The following is a 24,749-nucleotide window of genomic DNA, read 5'->3' on the forward strand; positions in this document are numbered from 1 at the left end:
TCTTCTCAGTCTATCAGCCCAACTATGATCCTACAGCGGCTGATGGTCTTTACTGTGATAAGACCCTGTACACGTTCGCCTTCTGGAACGCGGTGTTTGAGACTTTGGCGATTTTCTCCTGTCTGGCCAAACTCTGCAAAGGGCTGCTGTGTTGTGTGATGATGAATCCTGCGCCAGCAAATGCAGACTTCTATAGGAATGTATGAGGCCTGGGCATACAATGATTTTATAATCATTTGTACAGTGGGAGGATCATCTTCTGCTGTCATATGTAGCTTCTTGGGGATCAGATTCAGGTTTTCATGTATGTATGAGAGAGTGAATGTCTTTTATAGGGCTGCAACAAGGAAATAACTGGCATTTTTGTTTGAAAATGACCAAATCGTTGATCAAAATAGTTATATCTGTCAGCTAATTGATTAATAATCATCCTCACTGTAATTCTAAACTTGGTTATTGTTATTTTTTTTCTTTCCAAGTTGTTGTTTTTGGGACAAATTGTAATTATTTTCCTTTGGCATTGACCGTTTTTTCCTCAAAGGTGTGTAAACTTGTAAGACTTAATAAGTATACGTAATATTTATGTTTATTTATGTGCTAATTATTTGTTTCTTTTGTCTAATATCTTTTTTTTTTTTTTTTTTTTTGCTAGAATGTCAGTTCTAAATAAAGGTTGTTGGTTCAAGCTGAGTGAAGCCTTTTGTAAAATGTTTGAACACCGTGGCAATAATTAACACGATATGACCACATTTTTGTTGCAATGGTGAACGTCTGATCAATACATGACGTAATCAGGCAGCGGAGGTAAAGGTGAGTTATTTTGGTTGAAGTTCATTCACTCGGCCTTTGCAGTGGGATCTGTCATTGTTCCCGTTTGGTCAAAACACCCTTTTTTTCTCGCGAGAAACGTGTGACAAATGTCGGGCCCCATCAGGTCGCGACGGTCCAGTTTCTAACTGATCGATGACGATGCGTCCAACCGGCCAATAGCGCGGAGGTAAACAATGCATTGAACCCAGTTGCTGTCGCTGCTGTCGCTAAACGTGGTAGACTCAACCAGACTTTATTTCAATTAAAGCTGTAGAAGGTGACTTCGTCCACAGCAGCCCACCAGAAACCACGAAGTCTTCTTCTGCCATGACAGGCAAGTCCAGCTGCCTGTGAAACACTTTTCTCTCATCAAACCTTTTCCACCACACCGGACTTTCTTTGTGTCTCATCCTAAATGATAACTAACGCTGTTTTGTTAAACTCTGGCCTTTCTCTTGTGCGCAGATACAGTGAAAGAGCTCGTTTCGAGGTGCCTGCAGGCCCGGGACATGGCATACTGTCCCTACAGCCAGTTCCCTGTCGGTGCTGCCATATTAACAGCAGATGGCGCTATAATTACAGGTAATAACCCATCAGGTGACCCAGCAGACCTGACGGAAAAGTGATTGTGCTGTGCTGAAAGGAGACTATATGCATGTTCTTAAGTGCTGCACCTAAGTTTTTAGGTAATTGTACTTGAATACTTCCACTGGATTCTACTTTATACTTGTTCTTAATTAAGTTAGTTACTAATGATTCATTATTTTCATAATTATTAGTTCCTCCACTACAGCAAGACTAAAATAATCCATTGCATTAGATTAAATTCAACAATCTGTTAAGTGGTTCAAATGATATCCACTTCAAGTAAAATGCTGCTCATTAATGCATCAGTAATAACGATGCAAGAATAACATAAATTATTTTAATCTCAATATGAAAGTATATTTTGCTAACAATACTTTTGTACGTGTACTTAAGATTTTGATTGGAGGACTTCTAATGGACTATTACAAGCAATTACAGTACAAAGTAGGAAAGTGCAACTTTATGAAGTGCAAATAGAAACATAATAAGGGTAGAGATTATCACCAAGATACAAAACCAAATGTACACAAAGCCAGAAATGTAGATAAGGTGACTGTAATCATGAGTCATGAAAATGTAATCATGGAAAAAAAAAAAAAAAAATCCGGAAATGTTTTCCACCCGTGAAGTACACCCGTCACAATTACTGTAAAACTGCCTCATTTTGTATACAGTAGATGCTTATAACATGTACTATTCTACTTTTTTTAATCGATACTGTACTCTGTTCTTGAACTTCTGTTCCTTATCTTATCTCACAGGTCTGAATGACCGTACATCGTTATACAGTAAATGACCTAAATGTATGTGAAACAACTGAAAATAGCTCCAGCTACAGTATTAAAATGCTGCGTACACACAAATCCATCAGTAATAATATAGTAATATATAACACTATAGCATTGAGAGGTGCCACTCTGGTGGAGAAGGAGACAGAATATATGTAGGAAATATAAAAACAAGGACAATCAAGTACACAACCCGTGAATTAAAATGAGTCCAGAGTCTCCAGTGTTTGCGTGTTTTCAGGCTGTAACGTGGAGAACGCCTCCTACGGTCTGACAGTGTGTGCTGAGCGGACGGCCGTCCAGAGGGCCGTGGTGGAAGGACACCGAAAGTTCTCTGCCATCGCTGTGACGTGGTGACACTCTCACTCTCTATCATGACATTGATGCCACATTAAGAGATTCACATAACGCGTACTCTCACTGATCCTCCCTCCCTCTCCTCTGTGTAGTGATATCAAAGATCACTTTGTCGGGCCGTGTGGAGCATGTCGGCAGGTTCTTATGGAGGTGAGACATCTCTTTTATGACCGGTGCAAGCGATCATTATCGCCTGATCAGCGAGCGATACACTGCAAAAACTTTCCGCTGAGTTACTTCTGTGTGTAATTGAACCCTAAAAACATAAAGAAATCAGCGAGTGCACTGAGAACATTTTAATTGGTCTCCAAAAGAAATCAGTTTGTTTTGAAGATTTCCTGGAAATGAGTGTGTCTCGAAACAATGAAAAACGAGGCAGGTCACTGCACTAAAAGGAAGAAAACTTGATTTTAGAATATACTTGAAATAAGGCAATTTGCATTTGGAAAAAGTCAAAATTTTCTCTCTGTGCTGGCAGGATTTTCACTTGAGCTGAAGAAGAAAACTTAATAAGAGGTGAATTTTTGCAGTGTGTGTGAACCATGAACACTAACTTTTCCCTATCACACCCATATTTGGGTGTTGCAGCAGTGGCCACGTGTACAGCAGGTGCCACTGTATTTTACAGGCACCGACACTAATAACCTAGCACAATAAAATGCCGTACCTTCCTCGTAAAGCAGAGCAGCATTGTTCTGTAAATTAGATCAGAGAAAGAGGGGGTTTTTTTTCCTCAAGGCCTCAAATTCAGCAGTTTCAGTAACAAACGAATTACTATTTGCCTATGTTTTCTGTGCATCATCTGAAGTGCCATTTTTGAATCAACATTTAACTCTCTGGTTTCAGATCACACTTCGTTATATATGCTTCCAGTATTTTCAGACCTGCCATTTAACTGCAAATGTGTCAACAAAAATAAGCTTTACTCCACCAGAACTGTATTCCCAGAGAGTGTGTTGCTGGGCTTTGAAACTGCACTCAGAGCTTCATGCTAGCAATTGAAATTCACCAAAAAACATAACTGAACAGTGAACAGAATAAACACAAAATGAAAAATTGAGATATTATGAATTTAGATAGTACACTCATGACCTCATTGTTGATATAAATCCATGCCAATGACACTATCTATACCTTTCATCTTGGCATTTTCTCCTTACTGTGCATCTGTTTCACCAGTTTGGATCAGACTTGACTGTATACTTGACCAAGCCGGATGGATCCTACAAGGAAACCCGCCTCAGTGAACTGTTGCCTCTCGCCTTTTCCCCAGCACACCTCACAAAGAACTGATGATCACCGTTGTTTAGTGCTTTAGTTGGCCTACTTTTTAGCTGCAATGTCTCTTTTTTGTTTTAAAACTGCAATTTAGGTAAACAATAAACAACATTTCTCCAATACTATGTGTAATTATTATGATTATGATTATTATTATTAGCAGTAGTAGTAACGGACTGAAAGATGACGTCTCAGATACCCATGTCACGTGATTAAAAGTGGGCGTGTTCGTAGTCACTTTCCGGAAACATGGAGGCTGTTGTGAGCGATGTGGTAGCTCCTGAGGACCTTTTAGTAAGTTTTCAAATTATTAAACCTCTTTCTGTCATAAGACACACACATTAACACATGGACGACACATACTGAGGGTCTTACAACGCGTTTTTTTCCGGGAAAAGGGCTTAAACTTGGTTAAAAAGCGGCGTGGAGGAGGATACTTTGTCGCGTCACATAGCTAGCTAAATGCTAATGATGATGTTTATGATCAAACGCTGGTCGCGGTGTCATCGTAATGTCCGAATGATATGACTCATGCTAGTAACAGTTTGTGAATTATATGTGTTTTGGGGGCTTTAATACCATAATAACTGGAGACGAAGTACTGCTGTCGCTTTTTTTTAACTTAGAAAATATTAAACAGTACTACAGGATTTGCCAAAACGCTCAATGAAAAGCAAATATTACGCAAATTCACTTCCGCGGTCCCTTCATGTTTCGGTCTTTTTGTGCGTTTTGACAGAAATTTGAGAAGAAATACAACAGTGAGCTGGTGAAGGGAGCCGTCTCCAAAGACACAAAGTTTGAATATGCTTGGTGTCTGATCAGGAGTAAATACACAGAAGACATCAAGAAGGGAATTGTACTCTTGGAAGGTGAGTACATAAAAAAACGTGTGTTTTTATCGTCATTGTGTGTAGTAGAGGGTTGTTGTATTATGTATTATTCAGTCATTACATTATTGGCTTTGTGAATTTTTGAGTTGACTTGAAAATGCAGCATGTGTGAGATCTATAGTATGAAACCAGGAAATATTTGACATTCAGTTTAATCAGTTATCAAAATTGTTTCTGTTGATCGACTAATCAATGACTTGGCATGTTTTTCAGCTCTACCTGGTTGCTTTAGCTTAACGTGATAATGATAATATTAGAGATGCTATCTTGTTGCCTATTGGATGTCGTTTCAGAAGGATGTAAATATATAAATGTACCTAGGCAACTGTTGTTATTATATAAATGATGTGATGCATTAATACATAAAGATGACATTTATTCATTCACAAGTGAACAGTTTAAATCTTTTTGTGTGTGTGTGTGTGTGTGTGTGTGTGTGTGTGTGTGTATGTGTGTAGAACTTGTTCAAAAAGCATCAAAGGACGACTCCCGGGACTTCTTGTTCTACCTTGCAGTGGCCAACTACAGACTCAAAGTGAGTTTCATTCTCAAAGCCGTGGCAGTATTGATGTTGTTGAATTTGTAGGTTTTTCTGCCTGAGCTCTCCTGATCATTTGTGCATGAAACCTCACACATTAATGATTATTCATTTACATTAAAACTGTATCATGTTCATCATTTTTAATGTAGCCCTCAGGTTTGATTATATTGTATAAACCGTGCAAATGTCTGAGGCTGCTTTTATTTCCTCTGCCCTGTTCTTCTTCAAGGAATATGAGAAAGCCCTGAAGTACATCCGAACTCTCCTCAGGAATGAGCCCGGGAACAAGCAGGCTCTGGAGCTGGAGCACCTCATCAACAAGGCTTTGAAGAAAGGTAAGAACTGATCTGAGTCGTGACGTAATACCAGAATTTGATCTATTTCGCCCTGGCGTTGGGGCGAATGAATGCTAAATGCTGACCCTCACCTGTTGTCGTCTAGACGGCTTGGTTGGCATGGCGATCGTGGGGGGAATCGGCCTTGGCGTGGCCGGTCTGGCGGGCCTCATCGGCCTGGCTGTGTCAAAGGGAGCTGCTAAATCCTAACCTGGACATGGGACACCGTGTTTTCATTTTGCTGGACTGACACACTGACCCGTCCCCCGCTTAAAGAAATGAAATTTGTGGTGGATTCTTGATGGATTTAACATTTTGATTTGAAGTTGAAGAATATGTACTGCAGCACATTAAAGGGTTGAATAATGGCAACGAATAACCCGTGTTCACACTTAAACAGGGTTGAGATTCACCATAAGACAAACCGTAAGACATTACTTAGCAGTTTAATCACACTCATAGCATGGCACTTTCTTATCATTTCTGTAAATAAGTTAGATTAGTCAAGGTGCAGCTCAACTTTATGGTTTTTCTTAGTTAGTGTGCACCTCCGCCTAAACTTCCTAAGTTGTCATTTATATTTTGTAAAAATAATATCTTTATAAAAGTGCAGTTGTGGGCCTGCCTGTCTAATTATTTTTGACATGAAGAAGCGCATTGTTCCAGAAAGTGTTTTTGGTGCCGTAGGAAGTGTCACTTGTGATGGTTTGATGGCTGGAGAGGTGGAGCTGCCTCCGCCGCGCTGCTGGTAGAAGACTGCAAATCCAGCCGCCGCTGTGGAGGTGTTGACGAGACGCTTGCGTTTATTTCGGACATGAGGTTTCTTCTCATTTGTTCTGAATAATAGAAATGAATACCTTTTTGTCATGTAAAATGAGTTTCCTAACACATACCTGTGCTACATTTAATGGGTTGTGTTTCCCATCTTGTTAAATAAAATGATTTTGAACTGAGGGAATTGTGTTCGGAGGAAGTTAGTGTTGAGCACCAAACAGAACAGACTTTTATGAAATGAAATAATCATTATGACATAAAATGGTAATTTGGGAAGATGGCTTTGTGAGGGACGTTATGAACTAAAAACAGCTGGAACAAATAAAAATGACCTGCAGAAAACTGTTTATTGTAAGAAGAAACTGGATCAAATAACTTTTCAAATCAAGCTCATTTGAAAATGATGTTGGGTCATCTCACGTCAAGTTATTATATGATCATATCAAAACAATGTATTTATTTCATATTGAATGCTTTGAGTCCCCATTTTCTGATATAAGAAGCTCATCTTTCATTTCTGTGGCCGTTGCTCCACATGAGATTTTAAAGCCTGTTATTGTTTGAAAGAAAGAAGACCAAATTACATACAAAACTGTATCATCTGCATAAAAAGGAATATCATGCAAAGTCTTATTTTTTTAACTGTGATGAAAGACCAGGAAACTTTTCCCCTTTATGTAAACAATCATTTATCAGTCGTTTCCATAAAATATTTGTTGTTGATAGAGCAAAGTTGAGTATATAATTCCATTCTTATCACTGTCATTTATTGGCTATTAAATTTACAATGAGGTGTTGGTGGACACCGTGTACGAGCGTGCATTATGATCATTATCTGAGCGTCGGAGCCTTTAGCAGTAAGATCAGCCTGTACGTGTTTGAACAAAAACGTGCCTGGCCTAGTTCACTCGCGTCGATCGTCCTCACATCTTGACCCCCGGGGCGATCCAAGACGCCGTTTTACGACAGGAAGGCTTATGGAGGCTATCAGCTGTGTGTGGCGTTATCAGCCTCGTGGGATGTTACTCATTAACCCACCTGACGGGACCGAAACTCCCCAGGGACAGATCAGTGAAAACAAATCTTTGGTGTGAAAGGGGTGGGTAAACGGAGAGAAAACCAGACCGTCAGTGTGGGTAGAAGTCTTCCAGAAAATGTAAAACTCATCAAATCTTGTCTTCAGGCTCATCCCATGCTCAGAAAAACACAGTTTAACGTCAATGATTCTTCAGAGCCAGTGTAATTCAGATCGGCTTCAGTGACTTTCAGTCACGAGGGCCAACGTTCATTGAGTATCCGCTGGTTTCAACACACGGCTGAGAGATATTAATGCGTCATCACCTGAAGAAAGGGAATACGTCTGGGAACACGGTGTATTGGTTAAGTTGCGTCCCGTAAATGTCATCACACAGTAATTTGAAGTTACTGTATAATCCAGCAGAACAGCAGTTCATTGTCACTTTATATTACTGCAGGCACACAGACAGACAGTAAAATTTGATTTTTGTCACAACGCTCAATGCCGTTATTGTGAAATATTTCTTCCTGGCTTTGATGATTTCCTTCTATGTATTTATTGCACTGATCACAGTCTTAGGTTTTCTTTGCAGAGCATCGAGGCCTGAAGAGATGAACAGCAAAAACCTTTAGAGATCTTATTTCTGGATAAAATCATTCATTTGTTAGTCTTCTGACAAAAACAATCTTGTGAGGAACACCAACTTTTTTTGCCTTCACACCACAAAAAGGACGTTATGAAGGCTTAATTTGCTTTTGCATATGTTGGTCTGTTGGTCGATCAGTCTGATGGGAGGTCGGTCAGTTTTGTACAGGCGTTTGTAGTTACTAGAGACTTCGGTGCCCCCCTGACCCTCTTGTGCCACCACGAGGTTGTCTTTTGTGGTTTTGACTATAATGTCTCTACAACTACTTGATGGATGCCACATAATCTGGTACACACATTCACCTTCCCCCCAGGAAGAACTGTAATAACTGGTGATCTCTTCAGTTTTAATCCAGCAACATCATCAATGTATTTTTTTTTTTTTTTTTTACCAAATACCTGAAAAAAACTATTGACATTCCCATCAGCCTCAGCTGTACTTAGAGCTAATTAGCAAACATGAACGCGCTAAAATGCTAAACTGAAATGGTGAATGTGGTAAACGTTAGCATGTTGCCATGCTAGTGTGCCTTGTGCTAAATGCTAACACCATGAAGAGGCCTCACAGAGCAGCCAGCGTTCTTGTTCTTATCTTATTTGTGTGACACTTGTACTTTTTTTTATCATAACAGCATGAAAGGTGGTTTTAACTCCACACCGCCCAGACAATTAAGCAATAATAATAATAATAATAATAATGATTGATTAGCATCTTACACCGAACTGTAAGTCATTGCAGGAAGTTTCCATCAGGGTTTATGTGAAAATTCAGAAAAATACTTGTTTGTGATAACTTTGTACACATTCGTCCCAAGTTAAAGCCCCTGAAAACAAACACTAACAGTAGAAATTTATGGATGAACAATATTATTATTTAACAATAAATGTTGATAACGACGCTCGTAAACCCAGCTAATCTACAGCTGCCTGGCAACATGAGCAACAACCCACCGCTGTCATCATATCTTCAGTCAAATATTGCAAGATTCTGATTGGTGCAATGAAGTGTGTGACAGCTGACCTCCTCCCACTTCAAGCCAGTGAAGAAATAACCCAAACTGATGTCATTTGGCAGAAAACTGTGCATTTTTTTTAGAGGGTTCTACATTGAATAAACCAGCATAAACAGTCACCTTTCATATTTTTATATTTATTTCTTCTGTGCAGGTTTCTGTGTTGTCTGTCCTGGTCGCATGTTCATTTCACCTCCCTGTAATGAGTTATTCCTCGAAAGCCCATAGACAAATTATGGGCTTCTTTTCAGGCTTCACTTTAAAAATATCACATAAACTTTGTTTTCACAGACAAAGCCACCATGACATTGGCATCTAACAACGCAAACTCATCAGCAACCAATGCTGTGGCCAGGTGAGCTGTAAAAGCCGCCTTTGCAAACAGCTCGGCCATAAAATGAGAGGTTTATGACAGGGCAGGATCCAGTTTTCAGAGAAGCTCAGGTGAACGTGAAGAGGATGAGGCCATTGAGTTTAGGTCAACCTGTGGTTTGAATTTCTGCCTTCATGCCAGTGTTGAGTGGACACAACTTCTTTTTGGTGCCCTCACATTGGCAAACAAATCAGTCCTTGCAGCTTCAAATGCTAAATGTACTTTTCTTTATCGTGACAGAGCGGCGATGCTAGCAGCTCTCTGAGGCCGTGCACTGCTGCCTTGAGCCAGATGCTAACATGCTCACAATCTGTGAAATATCAAACTTGGTGAATGAGAAATGAAGATGTTCTAGTAAAAAACACTACCGTCAAGAAGCACACAGCTAACACCCAGATTAACTGCTGTGCGACCCGGCTCTTTCATAATGCTACATGTGCTAGTTTTCATTGTTATCGTAGAAAAATGAGGTCGCCTGTAATCGGTTTACTTCATCAGTAGTAACTTCAGCAGCCTCTGGAGAACTTATTACCAATTCAGCTCATCCAAAAAGTGATTTCTCTGTTAGTCTTTTTGCTTCACAAAGTGACTCTAACAGGAAGAATAGTTCTGCAGAACATAGAAAAGAACAGAAATGTTAAAACCGTTTGCAGCTTGTGATCCTTTTTAGTCCATAAAATCTAACATTATTGTCTTGGGTAATTGCTATCATTGCTTTGAAACAGATTTTGATTAAATTTTACAGCCATCTCTGTGTCACTGCAGCTGTTTTACAGATAGCAAACTGTCCTCTGCAAACACGTCGCCTTTTACTTCCTTGCAGACAACCAATGAGCAGCTTGGATCGGGTTTATTGTCGGCGAGCTGTGTGTCTGCTCCTAGAACCTCGTGCTTGACCTTCACAGAATTGTTTTTTTTTTGTTTTTTTTTTTTACATGTGGCTTAAGAATCTCCTCGCCTCTGTGGGCGTGAGGGCTTTGTCTCAAATGTCGCAGGTCAAGATTTATCTTATTATCAGTGTGTGAACTGTGTGCCCTGGGTTTGGCAACACTGTCCCTGCAGCTATCAGGAGGATTATTAATGAAGACACACAAGCACAGAAACTTCAGGATGAACTGGATAACTTTAGACCTTTGTCATTTGCTCTCAGCTCTGATTTTAGGCTTCAGCTTAAACTAAGTACATCTTGGTCCCTTTCCAAAATGTTGTAAACTGCTGGGTGTGCCTCTTAGTGAGTGTGACCTTGTGTCTTATGGCCTTGAGATTTTCAAAACTGAATAATAAAACTAACAAGGTGCAATTGGCTTTATTCAAAAACGTGCTGTGAGCTGTATAATGCCACTTCAGTATGAAAACAAAATTTTTCCCAAAAGTTTTTCGCAAAAAAAACAAATGCAAGCTTCTCATAAATTGCTAATAACATTTAATTGTCCATCAAATTGTTTAATCTGTTAATATCTGCTCATAAATTGAACTGGATGGGATCAATTCTGTGCCATCTGATGCATTTCGAAGGGAAAAAAGTGGCTGAATGTGTCTAATAAACACACACAGTGCAGCGTCATTAAGAGAGACAGATGACCATTGGACCCTGAGAGTGAGCCGATAAACACCTGTTCAGTTTCAGGGGTGTAAAATGCAAAAAAAAAAAAAAAAAAAAAAGAAGAAGAAGAAGATAGACTATGTGTGTGAATGGAGGGGGGAGGAGAGAAGGCGAGTCATATAAATCATTATACATATCTGTTGAGCTGGACAACATCTCACTGTGGCAGAGCAGACGCACCGCACGCTCAGATATTCACTGACTTTCACTCAAAATCAAATGTTTTGGTTTTCATAATTAAATTTTGGGGATTTTTTTTTTTTTAATCTGAACTCTGGATATACTTTTGGTTGACTGCTGGGTCGAGGAGGGGTCATGGATCCAATTGTGGAAGTAGTGGCTTTGTTGCTGGGGTTCCTCGGTTGGGTGATGGTGGGGGTCGCCCTGCCGAACCGTTACTGGAGGACGTCCACCGTGGACGGGAACGTCATCACCACCTCCACCATCTACGAAAACCTGTGGATGTCATGTGCGACGGATTCGACCGGGGTACACAACTGCAGGGAGTTCCCGTCGCTGCTCGCTTTGAGTGGTACGTTGACCAAAAATCCCTCATCTAATTGTGACGAGTAATTTAAATCACACATTTTGACCCAGAAAACATCAATGATAGATCACTTAAACTTTAAATAAAGTACATGAAGCACTTGCTTTGTCAGGAAAAATGGCTATACCATTAAAAAAAATGCCTGTTAAAGGAAATTTTCAACATTTTATGGATCTTTGGACACCCTGAACTTTTGCTCTATTGAACCTTAAATGGTCCACGTAAAAGACGGTGCCTTCTTGTTAATTTCGATACTGTGTTCAGGTTACATCCAAGCGTCTCGTGCCTTGATGATCGCCTCGATAGTGATGGGCACCATTGGACTGATTGCGGGCCTGATAGGGCTCCAGTGCTCCAAGGCTGGAGGGGAGAACTATGTCCTTAAAGGGAGGATTGCTGGCACGGCTGGGGTCTTTTTCTTACTTGAAGGTAACAAAGATGTGAAAAATGCATTAGAAAAGCAAAATGTGTGTATTTTAGGATGAAGAAGAAAGAAAGAGACGAAAGGTTCTGCTGTTTTTGGCCAGTCCAAACATTAATGACCTGTGAAAAGATAAAGGAGCTTCACTCCTAAATATGGCTAATGAATATGTCTAATAATTGATTAGGTTTCCTGTCAGACTTTGAACCTCTGTGTTGGCAGCTTCCCAGCTGCTTTCTCAATGATTTAAAAATATTTGATTTCCTCTTTTTCTATCAAAAGGCGTGTGCACAATGATCGCAGTGTCCTGGTACGCCTTCAACATCACTCAGGACTTCTTTGACCCTTTCTATCCTGGGATAAGGTAAGACAACAGTGGTAGGGGGGCTTGGGGGAGTTGAGACGGATGATTAAAAGGCCTAACGTGAGCGTTGGCTGACTGAAACTCTGCTGTGTGTCGCAGGTATGAAATAGGAGAAGGGCTTTACATCGGCTGGTGCTCCGCCGTGCTCGCCATCGCCGGAGGAGTCTGCCTCACCTGCTCCTGCAAACTGGGCACGGAGGAAAAATAGTGAGTTCAGTTCAAACTGTTTGATAAGCATTCATTTATTGATAGGTTTTCTGTTAATCGCTCACTTGGAACAATTGATGCATTGCTTTACAACCATTTACATCGCTCTCTAGTTCCTCCATAGACTAGATGTCACTTTGAGGTTAAATAAGTGAATTAATGAAAGAATGAACTGCCTATCGGTATATCTATATATTGATCCAAAAATAATTTAAACGAATGATAAATACGTATTTTGAAACTAGAATGAATATCTAAATAGATTTTTGAAAATCAACACAGTTTAAAAAAAAAAAAAAAAAAAGTAACATTAAAACATTAAATAAATGCACCAATACAAAAAATTGAATAGATTTTTTTTTTTTATTTGTGTTATGGTTCACCACTTATTTTCTCATTAGCCAAGTCTTTTATAATTTCAATGCACAGATTGAACACATGACGCATGTTCTGCTGTGGGGAAATCCTGAAAGTCTCTGATGCCTTCCAGTGGCAGACCTTTATTAAGTCACCTGTGTGTTGTTAGGAGCTCTCATTGGACAGTGTCACTATGTGTAGGATGTGAAATGTGAGTTTGGCGCCCCCAGTGGTAGGATAAAAAAAAAGACACTGCTGTAGTACGCAGTGCTCAGACAAATGGGCTGAAAACAGCATAAATTTTAACACCACCTTCTCATAATACCATTGTGCGAGAGACAAGAGACATTTTGACTGGTGTGAAAAATAAAATTACAGATTCCTGAATTCCATTTACTTCAGTATTGCGGGTATTATGCATGCAGGCTCACTGTCACGCCATGTTATCCCTGTGCTTTTCTGTTATTGCAAGTCAAATCCTCTGTGATGAAGGCCTGTGAAATGCTTCAGTGACTGATGTTTTTGTTAAACCGTCTTGTCTTGCAGCCCTTTGCCTTATCAAACCAGAGGAACTGTATATTCTGGAGCTGCACCGACCAGAAGCGTGGGTGCTAGTACTTACGGACGCAATGCTTATGTTTGAGCAGAAAAAATCCAATCTCTTACAAATGCCTTGGGTAAACGTTTTCATCATCTCAGTTTTTGTTGATAGCAGTTCCTAGTGTTCAGTTTTCACACTGCAGTCCATGACTCTGGAGAGGAGCTTAAGGTCCATCACATGTTCACTGATGGAAGTACTGTGTATATAGTCACAATATAAAGTGTGTATTCTGTCAAAATGATAGCATCGAAATGATAGCATTGAAAGTGTAAAAAGCTATGCTACTTAGCACGTCACCGCGCAAAAACATACTGTATGATTGCAATGATTCTATTTATGTTTGCCTGATGATGTTAGCACGAATACATTTATACGGCCACTTTTTTTCCATAAAAATCAAATCCAGTCTGATGATCTGCATACAAATGTTGAGACATTTGTGAGAAGGTCAACTCAGTGGTAATCCAGATGTTTGTGTGAGTTGTTTTGTACAGTTTTATAGATAGTACATGCGAAAGAGGGTGGAGGACAAGTTATCTTCATTTTGATGGTTTTATTGTTTGTTTGTTTTTTACAATTGCACACAATAAAATGTGTTATGTATTGTGTTAAACATTTCAGTTTGATTGCATTCATATAGTTGATAAAGTTATCATTGTGCTTAATGATTGGAAATTATGTAGGCACCAGCACAAGACTATTCAGAGCTCATACCATGTGACTCAGATGTTACAGTTCCATCAAATTACTCATTTTTACAATGGAAATTTGCAGCAAAAGTAGCTTTTTTCTTTCTTTATGTATGAAACATATATTACAGTGTTGTAGTTTATAATTAAAAGACACTGCACCATCTACATAAGAAAATTGCATGTAATTTCAGGATGAGAAATTCAGCAACATAGCTCCCACTGAGGATAAAAACGTATTTTAAAACACACTCACTACTGAATAAAACTTAGGTGATACTGAGTTGTTTTCATGCAGATATATACTTTATTGGAAGAACACACAAACATGTCCAGCTGTGCATGAGAAAATAAATTTAAAAGAAAGGGAGAGAAAAATTACACTTATCTATACTGATATATATGTACCTATAGAAAAATGTTAGAATAACATAATAGCGATATATGAATTTATATTACTAATAATAGATTTATTGTAGTGGTTATGAATGAAAACAGTTATTGTAACAAGAACAATAATGATACAGCAAAATAAAGTTAAGTAAAATAACATATTTAATTAAAAATGCACACAATTTTATTTGGCAGAAATAGGCCTCCATATATGAGACACATTGATAACGTAAACTTTGGGCTTCCCGTTAAGAAAGGTGCAGGATTATCAAGTGCAACCACAATTATTTAAACGACGCCGTAATTGGTTAGCAATATGAGTAATTACTTGCACTGCGGGGTTTCCTGGTATGGGCCGTGGGATCAGTGTTAAAATTGTCCGACCAATGAGAGCAGCCCACGTTTCTAGACGAACGCGGAAGTGCGGCATGTGGACCAACCACGGAAATGTAGGGCAGAAAGGGCGGAGAGACGATACCGGAGACAGAAAGGCTTCGTGTACAAAGTGTCCAGGTCGTCAGCTGTTGAGCTTCTCCATCATTATGTTAACTGAAGGTATTTTAAGTTCAAGCGCAGCCCACCGAGACCCCGTCAAGGTGACAAAGTGCCGTTAAATTGTCACCAATTCTGGTGGAACCTTAGAGCTGCGTACTTTATTTCCACACGGAATACTGTCAGGCCGGGACCGTAAATATACCGTCGTATCTGTTTCTGCGGTCCGGCGGAGGGAAACGATGAACATTTAAGAAGGAACATCACCGTTTCAATGAAACAATTCAGCATTTTCACTCGATTTGAAAGCAGAGGCGTTAAGTTTGCTGGTTCCGGTGTGAAAGCGTGAATAACTTCAGCGATGGACTCGTGTCGGCGGACCGGACTCAGCGGGGTCCTGTGCTCCCTGTCGCTGCTGTGTGTCATTCTGGACATCCAGCTGGACGGTAAGGCTGGCTTTACATTCAGAAATAAGTTTTGGACGCCTTCTCAAACACCACCGCATACTTTTCTAGACGTTTCCAGCGTGTTTATCGTTTGCAGCGGCTAAAAGTTTTCCAAGCTGCCCTGGAATGTTAGCTTACCTGGGTTAGGTTACATGACGTCCCACCCCTCCGAGACTGGCTCAAAAACGAAAGTCAGAGACGAGCTATTCCTCCAGCAGAGATTATTGAGGGTGCAAAAGCCAAAAGTAACACGTGTACGAGGTGTTTAAGCGTTGCGTTAATAGCTAAAAACAGCTGGTGAGATTACATGCTCTGCTCTGAAGCCCCTCCACACCTCCACTGTTACCTCCGTAAAGAACAACCGAATTATTTACTTGTTTACAAGCTGCATACAACTGTAATATAATATATATATTATGGTTTTATTTTGTTTTTTTTACTTCGATTTATGTCTAAAATATATAGAATTTAAAATAAATAAGTTCGAATTGACCTCTTTAGATTACTTATTTTGCCCATCCAACCAAAACCCAAATATATTTAAATGACAAGAATATATATATTTTTAGCCATTTTTGTTTTTTTGAAGACAAAAAAAAAGCAATTATTTTACTCTAAAAATTTAGATGATGCCAAGTGACCAATTTCTTCAGCACTAATTGAAAACTTTTTTCTTTTTTTAATCATTATTTTTAGAGGATAAGCCTGTTGAGATGCACCATCTTGTTTTTAGGGGATTTTCAAAATAAATTGAGAAATTACTTGAATGAAATCACATTTGCTTTTTGAGTTAATGATTTAAAACGTTAAGACAAATTAGCCGTTCCTGTCTCATGATGTGGGGCTACAACATGGTCTCCCGCTGTCGTGTCGTCGCCCTCTCTTTGTCAGTCACATGTTCCCAGCGGGGCTCAAGCACCGTTTCATGTTACAGGGGTCTTGGGGGCGACTCATGTCGAGATCGAGCACCACTTGGAGATGGGCCGCAAACTTTTGGCTGCTGGTCAGCTGGCTGAAGCCTTGTCCCACTACCACTCTGCTGTGGGTAAGGTTACACACAGACATGCCGGCACACACGCTGACACACATTTATGCTCTCACCGCTGGCTGACATTTTCAGTCTCCGCTAACGCCTGTCCTCTTTCGTACTTATACATAAGCACACTTACTGACTTCCCACAGAATCATGTCTTTCAGTACAGAGCAGAAATGTAGTGTTCTTGACACATTACAGAGGGAGACTCTAAGAATTACCTGACCTACTACAAGAGAGCTGCGGTCTTCTTGGCTATGGGAAAATCCAAATCCGCCCTGCCGGACCTGACCAGAGCCATTCAGCTCAAGCCTGACTTCCTTGCTGTAAGCTCACCTTGTAGTCTAAAGAAAACAGATTCCTTATTTTGTATCTGTATACTCATCACGTTTCTTTCTGTGTCTTGGGTCTCCTCTCCTCTCGTCATCCTGCCTATGCTCCTGCACTTTCAGGCCAGGTTGCAGAGAGGCAACATCCTGTTAAAGCAGGGCAACACGCAGGAGGCCCGGGAGGACTTTGAAGCCGTGGTAAGTTCAAGCCCTAAATCACTACTTCTGTCCCTCTGGGGTTTTGGCTGAAACAGCCAGAATGATTCATGCAGTTAAATGAGGAATCTACCTGTTTCATAGCTGCAGCGTTCCCCAGACCACGAAGAAGCTCAGGACCAGCTGATGAGAGCAAATGAGCTAGAGGAGCTGCAGGAGGAGGCCCATGCCACGTACCACCAAGGGGACTATAGCGCTACCATCTCCGTGCTAGAGAGAGTCATTGAGGTGTGTGTCAGCTCTGGGATAGAGAAGCTTGTTGTTTGGCAGCTCAGATTAAAGCAGTTTCCGTGCATTTTGTCTGTATGTTCATAGATGTGTTGTTGGATTATTTAGCATTTTATATCAAATATTAGTTAACAATGTGTCAAAAAAGGCATATAATGCTCATGCTTTTGAGCTGAATCAGTTCGTCTCTTCACTCTTTCTCCAGATCTCTCCCTGGGATCCCGAGTCGCGGGAGCTTCGTGCAGAATGTTACATCCGAATGGGGGATCCACAGAAAGCCATCCAGGATCTGACACCGACCACGAGGCTGCGCAACGACAACCGCGCGGCCTTCCTGAAGCTCAGCATGCTGCACTACGGCCTCGGAGAACACCACGAGTCACTCAAGTGAGCTTTGTTTATTTAAACAAACTACGTTGATTCAGTGGGCTGAGTCATGCAAACAAAGCTGATTTTCATCCCTCGGGCCCCTGTCACACCCTGTTGTTTTCCTGGAGCCAAAATCTTCTTCTCACTCTCGGTTCTTCGCTCCACCTGTTGGTCTGTCTCTGTGCAGTCACATCCGAGAGTGTCTGAAGCTGGACCAGGATGACAAAGAGTGTTTCAGCCACTACAAGCAGGTGAAAAAGCTCAGCAAGCAGCTGGACTCAGCGGAGGAGCTAATTCACATGGAAAGGTCGGTACTTCTGCAGGACTGCTAATCTTTTCTCTGCTGGATCATGATCAGCTCAGGACATCTAACATACATTTACAACATGTGCATTAACTGTTCATGTGCAGCCTCAGACACGTAATTAGTCCTAGTGGTTTCATGAGTCACAGCGTATACTGTGCCTTTATTTCAAGCTAAAGTCCAGCTCACAGCCTGCATGTTGCATGTGATGCCTGGTCTTTTAATATCTTGTTGACACTTTAACAAAACAGAAGTACAAGGAAAAAGTAGCTAACATTTCCATCTTGATGCTGATGCTGAGGCTGAATTTTCTCTTCATGCGCAATTAGGTATCAGGAAGGCATTGATAAGTATGAATCAGTGATGAAGACGGAGCCGAATGTCCCGTACTACACCAACCTGGCCAAAGAGAGGATCTGCTTCTGCTTCGTCAAGGTGAGCCTGCACCTGTAGACCCTAAACTTCTTTCTCTGTGATAAATGATACAGAAGATGTGACGTTTGGTGAGTTTAAGGTTTATTAGTCAGCATGAAATTCTATTTTTAAAGATAGTCTGAGGTCAGATTTTCTTCCAACGCTCTGCCAACACAGCATCCCTCTGTCTTGCCAATTCTAGCTAAAGTTGGCTCATGAGGCGATAGACGTGTGTTCAGAAGCTCACCAGAGAGACCCGCGAAACGCCAACATCCTCCGAGACCGAGCGGAGGCTTACATCCTCAACCAGGACTACGAGAAAGGTAAGCGGACTCCCCCTCCTCAGCCTCAAAGCCTGATCTAGAAAATTCTTGTAGGAATAATAGTTCAAACAGGAAGCAGAGGAGACGTAATGCATAAAGGTAGATGTATTGTGTTCTCTTCTGCGGGTTGTCCGCGGTTCAAGATATCAAAACTACCAGGATGTAATTTGGGATTTTATTGTGTCGTGAAAAGAAAACAACTCTGGATCGAAAAAACAGGTTATTTTAAAGTTTAGTGTCGTCCAGATGCATTCAGAGCACATGTGTGGCAGACAAACGTGTATTTTCTAATGTCTCCCTTCAGCCGTGGAGGACTACCAAGAGGCGAGAGAGTTCGACGACAACCACGACATCAGAGAAGGGCTGGAGCGAGCGCAGAAACTGCTCAAGATCTCTCGTAAGAGGGACTATTACAAGATCCTCGGCGTCAGCAGGTAACCAGTCCAACCAGTCACAGTGTTTTCATCCTCAAGAATGACAACAAACGCTTACAGATCGAGCGGCTCGGACCATCTGACTCTCACGAGCTTTGCTTTACTCAGGAATGCGAATAAGCAGGAGATCATCAAGGCGTACAGGAAGCTGGCGCAGCAGTGGCATCCTGACAACTTCCAGTCCGAGTCCGAGAAGAAAGAAGCCGAAAAGAAGTTTATCGACATCGCTTCGGCCAAAGAGGTCCTCACCGACCCAGGTCAGTGAAAGGTTGAATTATTCCTTTAACCAGAGGTCTTATGCTGAGGGTGGTGAACCTTTTTCCTGTCAAGTGCCATTTCAGTTTGTCGGATAGCAGTGATGATGATGATGATGATGATGATGATGATGATGATGATGATACTCGCAGCCGGTTGTTCAGGTTTGGGTCAGTCAGTCATGAACAGAAAGGAGTCTTTGTAAGAGTCAGTCCTGAAAAGAGCCGCTCTCAGTAGCAGGTCGTTGCTTTGCAGCTTAGTGACTTCAGGCTGTGGGTTTTCACATCAGTTGGTTCCACATTCAACGGCAAATATGTTCAGCTCCTTTTGTTTACTCTTCATGTCCTGAAACCTCTCAGCAAATGCCTGAAGGAGTTTTCACACTCAGCAGCACGTTCAGATGTCAAAGCAGGTCTTTGTTCTTTAATTTCACTGCAAACGATTTCACATTTGAAAGAGCCGAGAAGCTGCTGGAGCTCGAGGTTCAGCTCTGAGGCCTGATCACACAGATGTGTGTGTCCCTGAGTTTCCACAACAGGTTTTCCTTCATTTCTCTGAATTATTCCAGACAAACTGACACTTTGGAACAGCTTTAATTTGTCTGGTGTTTGCAGCTCCACAGCAGCAACTCGACACTCCATCAGAAACTCTCCTTCTGAATGAGGTTTCAGCGTCTTAGCTATTAGCTCGCTCACCATAAAGCTGCTTCTCCAAACTCTGCAGAAGAGCGTTAATATTATCCAATTGCATTTGTCCTTGGAGCTCATCCAGTTTAGCATGCTTGTGGCTGCACTGACTCTTCAGATTAGCCTTTTTCATCTCTGCGAGCGCGTCACCACAGATCATGTAAAGCTATGACTGAGCTTCCACTGCCTTAAATTTGTCCCTCCACTCTTCCCATTGTCTTGCCAGAAATGAGGCAGAAGTTTGACGCAGGTGAAGATCCCCTGGACCCGGAAAACCAGCAAGGCGGAGGCGGAGGGCAGACCTGGCCTTTCCACTTCGACCCCTTTCAGTCCGGCGGCAGCTTCCACTTCAAGTTCCACCAAAACTAGAGAGGAGGACTTCAGCGACACGAGGGGTGGGTGGGGACATCGGGGGAAGATCGGCGGCGGATTTACAGAGAAGTCTTCCTCAGAACTTGTGCTTCAGCTCGCACAGTTTTGTCGGTTACTTGAAACTTTGATTTTTACTACAGTGAAAAATTACCACAAAAAAAACGAAGGACCGAGCAGCGGCAGCGGTCGTCGCCGCGGTCGGAGAAAATGAAGTTTTGCGTCAACACTTCAGATCCGTAGGAATGAAAAGGTGGTGGGACGTCGGGGGTGTCGGCTGTTACGACCCCGATTCCAAAAAGGTTGGGACGCTGTGTAAAACGGAAATAAAAACAACTGAGCCTTTCCACCTGTCACCATTGGACCTGTTTACCTGTGGAATGATCCAAACAGGTGTTTTCGGAGCATCCCACAGGTTTTCAGTTGAGCACATGTCAAAAAAGATTAACAAATAATCCCATTCTGTTCGTTTTCCACAGCGTCCCAGCCTTTCTGGGATCAGGGTCGTGTCTCTCATTTCTTTCTTTGTGCCATTCTTTGAGCCTTTTCCTCGAGAGACTCTTGTTTTTAATGCAGTAGCTCCTGCTTGGACACGACATAGGAGGACCGTCAGCGCGTTGGTTTCTGCTCGCAGTATTCTTTCAAAAGGAATCCGTGCTTACTGATCTCAGTCTATATTTTTTGACCGTGTCAAACCTTCTCTGAACTAGAGAACCAAGATTTTTATACATGCTGACATCAGGACGCGTTTTGTTGAGCTTCTACATCGATGGTAAGTAGTTGTGGGTGTTCAGAGTTTTGAAATCCTATGGATCTTAAATCAGTGCCGCTCTGTGATTGTGTTTGATCTGTTTTAAAGTACTTTTTTTTTTGTTTGTTTTCTGCAGCTATCTAATTGGAATAATGTGTGAATTCTGTATTTGGGTAGAAATATTTTATCTTCAGCTGGATTTATATCCAGCACCAAACATTATGGATGTAACTTATAAAACTTAAAACTCACATATTAACATGGTCGGAAAAGCCGTTTTCTGCACAGAAGCGAAGGGACTGATGACTGAATTAAGAGATGTAGTATTTCGTTCTTTTCCTTTTCACTCATTTCAAAGCATGGCTTTGACAGCTTGCACTTTTACCCCTATGTTTGAAAAACCACTCCACACGTTCTCCACTCCTGAAATGTTACTGCAGGCTTTTTAAAAGCCTTTCAGAGACCCTTTACAAACCAGGCGGTTATCTGAGAGCCTCATTTTTACAAAGAGTTTACAAAAAAAGCGGAGCTGGAGCTGGCGCGGCACATCAGGTCCAGGTCTGAGGAGCTCCGGGGACAATTTGAAAACTAAAGCATCAAGTTGCAGAGAAATTCAAAGTGCAGTTTTGCAAAAGAGGCCTCAGTTTCACAGCCAGGAAAGAGTTTAACCATGAACCAAAATCATGTTCTTTTTAAGTTTTGACTTTTTGAGCACAAACTAAGTTATTCTGTCAATTCTAGCTTCCAGATACAGTGACTGCAATGGCTTTGAATCCTATCTGAATGTGACCAGCTCTTTGTATTTAAATCAGCTGAGAGGGACGGTTTTATTTCTGGGTTTCCTTTTGAGGGTTTTCTGCTGTTAGTGGCTTCAATTTTACTGTTGCCAAACGGAATCAGCTGACATGCTCAAGCCAATTAAAAAACTGAAAAGATCAGAATTCTGTTCTAATTTCTTGATGCGTGGCATGCAAGGAGCAGCTCCCCCACACTCTCCCCCAGCTCCCCTCCTTTTAAAAGAGCACTCCACCGGTTAATAGTTGTTTGTACCATGTAAAATGTACATATACAAATAAATGACTATTACTGTCAGACTCACTGTGGACAGCTAAAAACTCAGTGCAGCAGAGCCACAGATATCGTCTCTGCTTTTCAAAACCTGGCCCCAGTATTACCCACAATGCAGCTTGGGCATAAAGCCAGTGGAGTTCCTCTTTGATGAACATGTAGCTCCTGACACATTAAAATGATATTCAATTCAGAAACGAGCCAAAAGGCGGTAACTTCAGTCAACTTTGCATCCATTTTTGTCAACGACAAACACAAAGTCTCAAACACAGCGATACATTTCAAAACATCATGAAGCGAAGACGTTTGCCGTACACAGAACTGAAACAACACTTCCGGGTAGCTGCTGTTTGATCACACCTTCACACACATGTTGCACTGCACAGCTGTCACTGCAAGTGGACGTATCTTCAAGCATAGAAGGGATGGCTAAATCCAGAACATTGACACAGGAGTTCTGTATCTGCAGCTGCAGCTGCATCTGCAGAGGTGACTGATAAAATCCTCCACTGAAGGTGTCCACTCTCTTTTTGAGCCCGGCTGCAGCCATGCGGCCGGCTCACAGAGAGACAGTTGCACTGTCCAAAGGGGCAAAGCTTCATCAATGGCCAGCTCCAAATCCTTGTGCGTCTTCCAGACTGTCTGCCTCCACCTCGATGGACACCACGTGGTGACCGGGGATCATGGCCAGGCCCAGGACTCTGGGCTCGCCCTGGGAGAATGTGTCTGAAGACATAAAGGGATTGAAAACACAATCATAGTTTGCACTGAATTTTAAAATGTATAACATACATATCAAACAACGAAAGTCCATCGTCACCCTTTCAGGTCTCTCTTCTTTTTTCAAAGAGGCTATTGTTGGAAATGATATACGTTAAAGGTGCTTAATGAAAATGCTCCATGATTTAAGGGCTTAAACTTGTGAGAGAATGCGATTGTTCAACATGATGGAAAGTCAGTAGAAATGCCATTTTAACTTTAATAAATACACCCACCTGAATAGTGACAGAGTTTGTATTTTAGCGATGGCTCTGCTGGTTAAAACCCTGTAATAATCAAATTCCAGCAACTTTAAAATGGAAGACTAGACGATGAGCATTGAGGAGCTGACCTCAATTTAAGCTCTGATGGCAATTTCACACACTGATGTCACATGAGACGCACTGCGGTTACATGGCAGTCATGTGAGGGGTGCCATCCTATGATTACAAAACGCTCTTCAGGCAAAAACATCCAAAAATCAAAAACAAACCACCACAACTTGTTGGTGCTTCAAACTAAACCTCCCTTCTTCCACTTGTCTCCTACCAGGAAATATCTTGGAGGAGGCAAGGAAAGGAAATGAGGAAAGTGATTAAGATATATTAATAGAAAAAAAAAAAAAAAGGACGCCATAGGCTGTTAAATTGGCTATTCCAAAATTTTCTGGCAATGGAGTACCTTGCTGTTGCCTTCATCCTGCTCGGCCACCTTTCCTCATCACCCACCTGTGGATTTGAGGAACTCCTGAGCTGATCCGAGGATGACGTTGCAGTCTCGGTCCGTGCAGAGAAAAAGCCCCACCAGGGTCCGTCCGTCTGTCATGCGGATCCTCATGTTCTTGTTCAGGAGCCCCTCCAGTTTGTGCCTGGCCTGGGACGATGAGGACATGTCAGACTGCTCCTGGGTGACGACAGAGGGGTAACACACCAAACCAACACTGAATTTAACGGTGAAACAAACAGTCACATCACGGATTAGCTGAGACACAAAAATATGTTTGTTTCCACCCCTTACAAGTTAAAAAACTACAAACATTTAGCGCTTACATTTTGAAGAGCTGCTGATTGCTATGTTATAAGTCACTGCTTTCGACGTTACTCGATATTAAAAACTATTTTTACTTGCAAATCTAGTAACACACACCTGAGTTTGTAGTCAGGTTAGCGTCAATTTTCTTACCTACATTCAGGAAACAGTATGCCGGATTTGCTAATATTAATAACTCTTTAGATAGAAAGATTAAGTAGCTTAACATTTGCAATTATTATCTGATAAATCAGGTTAATATTAAATACTTTTAACAAGTGACAAATCAGTTGTATTAGCTAGCTAATTCAATAGCCACCAGCTAACGTTTAAGCACAACTGAAGCCTTGATCGCGATACAATATGTTTTAAGAAAACCGTTTTCTCTTTTTTATGACACATCAAACACCGTGAACAATCATGTAAAATGCTGAGAAATTAAAGAGAAAGAAACATACGTGAGTCGAAGGACCATTTTCCTCTATCATTGTTGCCATAACCCCTTCTTCTTCTACTACTCCTGCATTTGCATGCGGAACAATTTTTCGGACGGACCAGCTAAACCGGAAACTCACTATCCGTTTTTCTTAAAGGGACCGACACCATCAAGATGCTGATCGAACTTGATGTAATATAACATACATACATG

At 41.3% G+C, this 24,749-nt stretch overlaps 5 protein-coding genes across 5 annotated transcripts; 4 read left to right on the forward strand and 1 right to left on the reverse strand.

Moving 5' to 3' along the window:
- The first annotated feature begins 976 nt into the window (after positions 1-976).
- Positions 977-3,915, forward strand: LOC143317229 (cytidine deaminase). The gene is made up of 5 exons (XM_076725275.1): positions 977-1,144; positions 1,276-1,392; positions 2,428-2,539; positions 2,636-2,693; positions 3,723-3,915. The coding sequence occupies exons 1-5, from the start codon at positions 1,138-1,140 to the stop codon at positions 3,834-3,836; spliced, it is 408 nt and encodes a 135-aa protein (XP_076581390.1). The 5' UTR covers positions 977-1,137; the 3' UTR covers positions 3,837-3,915.
- Positions 3,916-4,060: 145 nt separating this feature from the next.
- fis1 (fission, mitochondrial 1) lies at positions 4,061-6,544 on the forward strand. Its single transcript, XM_076725183.1, has 5 exons — positions 4,061-4,115; positions 4,561-4,693; positions 5,173-5,249; positions 5,485-5,590; positions 5,697-6,544. The coding sequence occupies exons 1-5, from the start codon at positions 4,071-4,073 to the stop codon at positions 5,798-5,800; spliced, it is 465 nt and encodes a 154-aa protein (XP_076581298.1). The 5' UTR covers positions 4,061-4,070; the 3' UTR covers positions 5,801-6,544.
- A 623-nt stretch (positions 6,545-7,167) lies between these two features.
- Positions 7,168-14,114, forward strand: cldn15a (claudin 15a). Its single transcript, XM_076725181.1, has 5 exons — positions 7,168-11,548; positions 11,828-11,992; positions 12,267-12,348; positions 12,448-12,555; positions 13,459-14,114. The coding sequence occupies exons 1-5, from the start codon at positions 11,332-11,334 to the stop codon at positions 13,553-13,555; spliced, it is 669 nt and encodes a 222-aa protein (XP_076581296.1). The 5' UTR covers positions 7,168-11,331; the 3' UTR covers positions 13,556-14,114.
- An 888-nt stretch (positions 14,115-15,002) lies between these two features.
- On the forward strand, positions 15,003-22,185 carry dnajc3b (DnaJ (Hsp40) homolog, subfamily C, member 3b). The gene is made up of 12 exons (XM_076725247.1): positions 15,003-15,533; positions 16,468-16,578; positions 16,768-16,892; positions 17,019-17,093; positions 17,196-17,339; positions 17,545-17,726; positions 17,896-18,015; positions 18,342-18,447; positions 18,629-18,749; positions 19,054-19,183; positions 19,292-19,440; positions 20,351-22,185. Exons 1-12 carry the CDS (start codon positions 15,449-15,451, stop codon positions 20,491-20,493), a joined length of 1,491 nt encoding a protein of 496 aa, XP_076581362.1. The 5' UTR covers positions 15,003-15,448; the 3' UTR covers positions 20,494-22,185.
- Positions 21,331-24,641, reverse strand: naa38 (N-alpha-acetyltransferase 38, NatC auxiliary subunit). The gene is made up of 3 exons (XM_076725248.1): positions 24,559-24,641; positions 23,800-23,974; positions 21,331-23,038 (listed from the first exon to the last, which is right to left on the reverse strand). Exons 1-3 carry the CDS (start codon positions 24,595-24,597, stop codon positions 22,914-22,916), a joined length of 339 nt encoding a protein of 112 aa, XP_076581363.1. The 5' UTR covers positions 24,598-24,641; the 3' UTR covers positions 21,331-22,913.
- Positions 24,642-24,749: the final 108 nt, after the last annotated feature.

The sequence above is a fragment of the Chaetodon auriga genome, chromosome 24 (genome assembly GCF_051107435.1).
Source record: "Chaetodon auriga isolate fChaAug3 chromosome 24, fChaAug3.hap1, whole genome shotgun sequence".
NCBI classification, from domain to species: Eukaryota; Metazoa; Chordata; class Actinopteri; order Chaetodontiformes; family Chaetodontidae; genus Chaetodon; species Chaetodon auriga.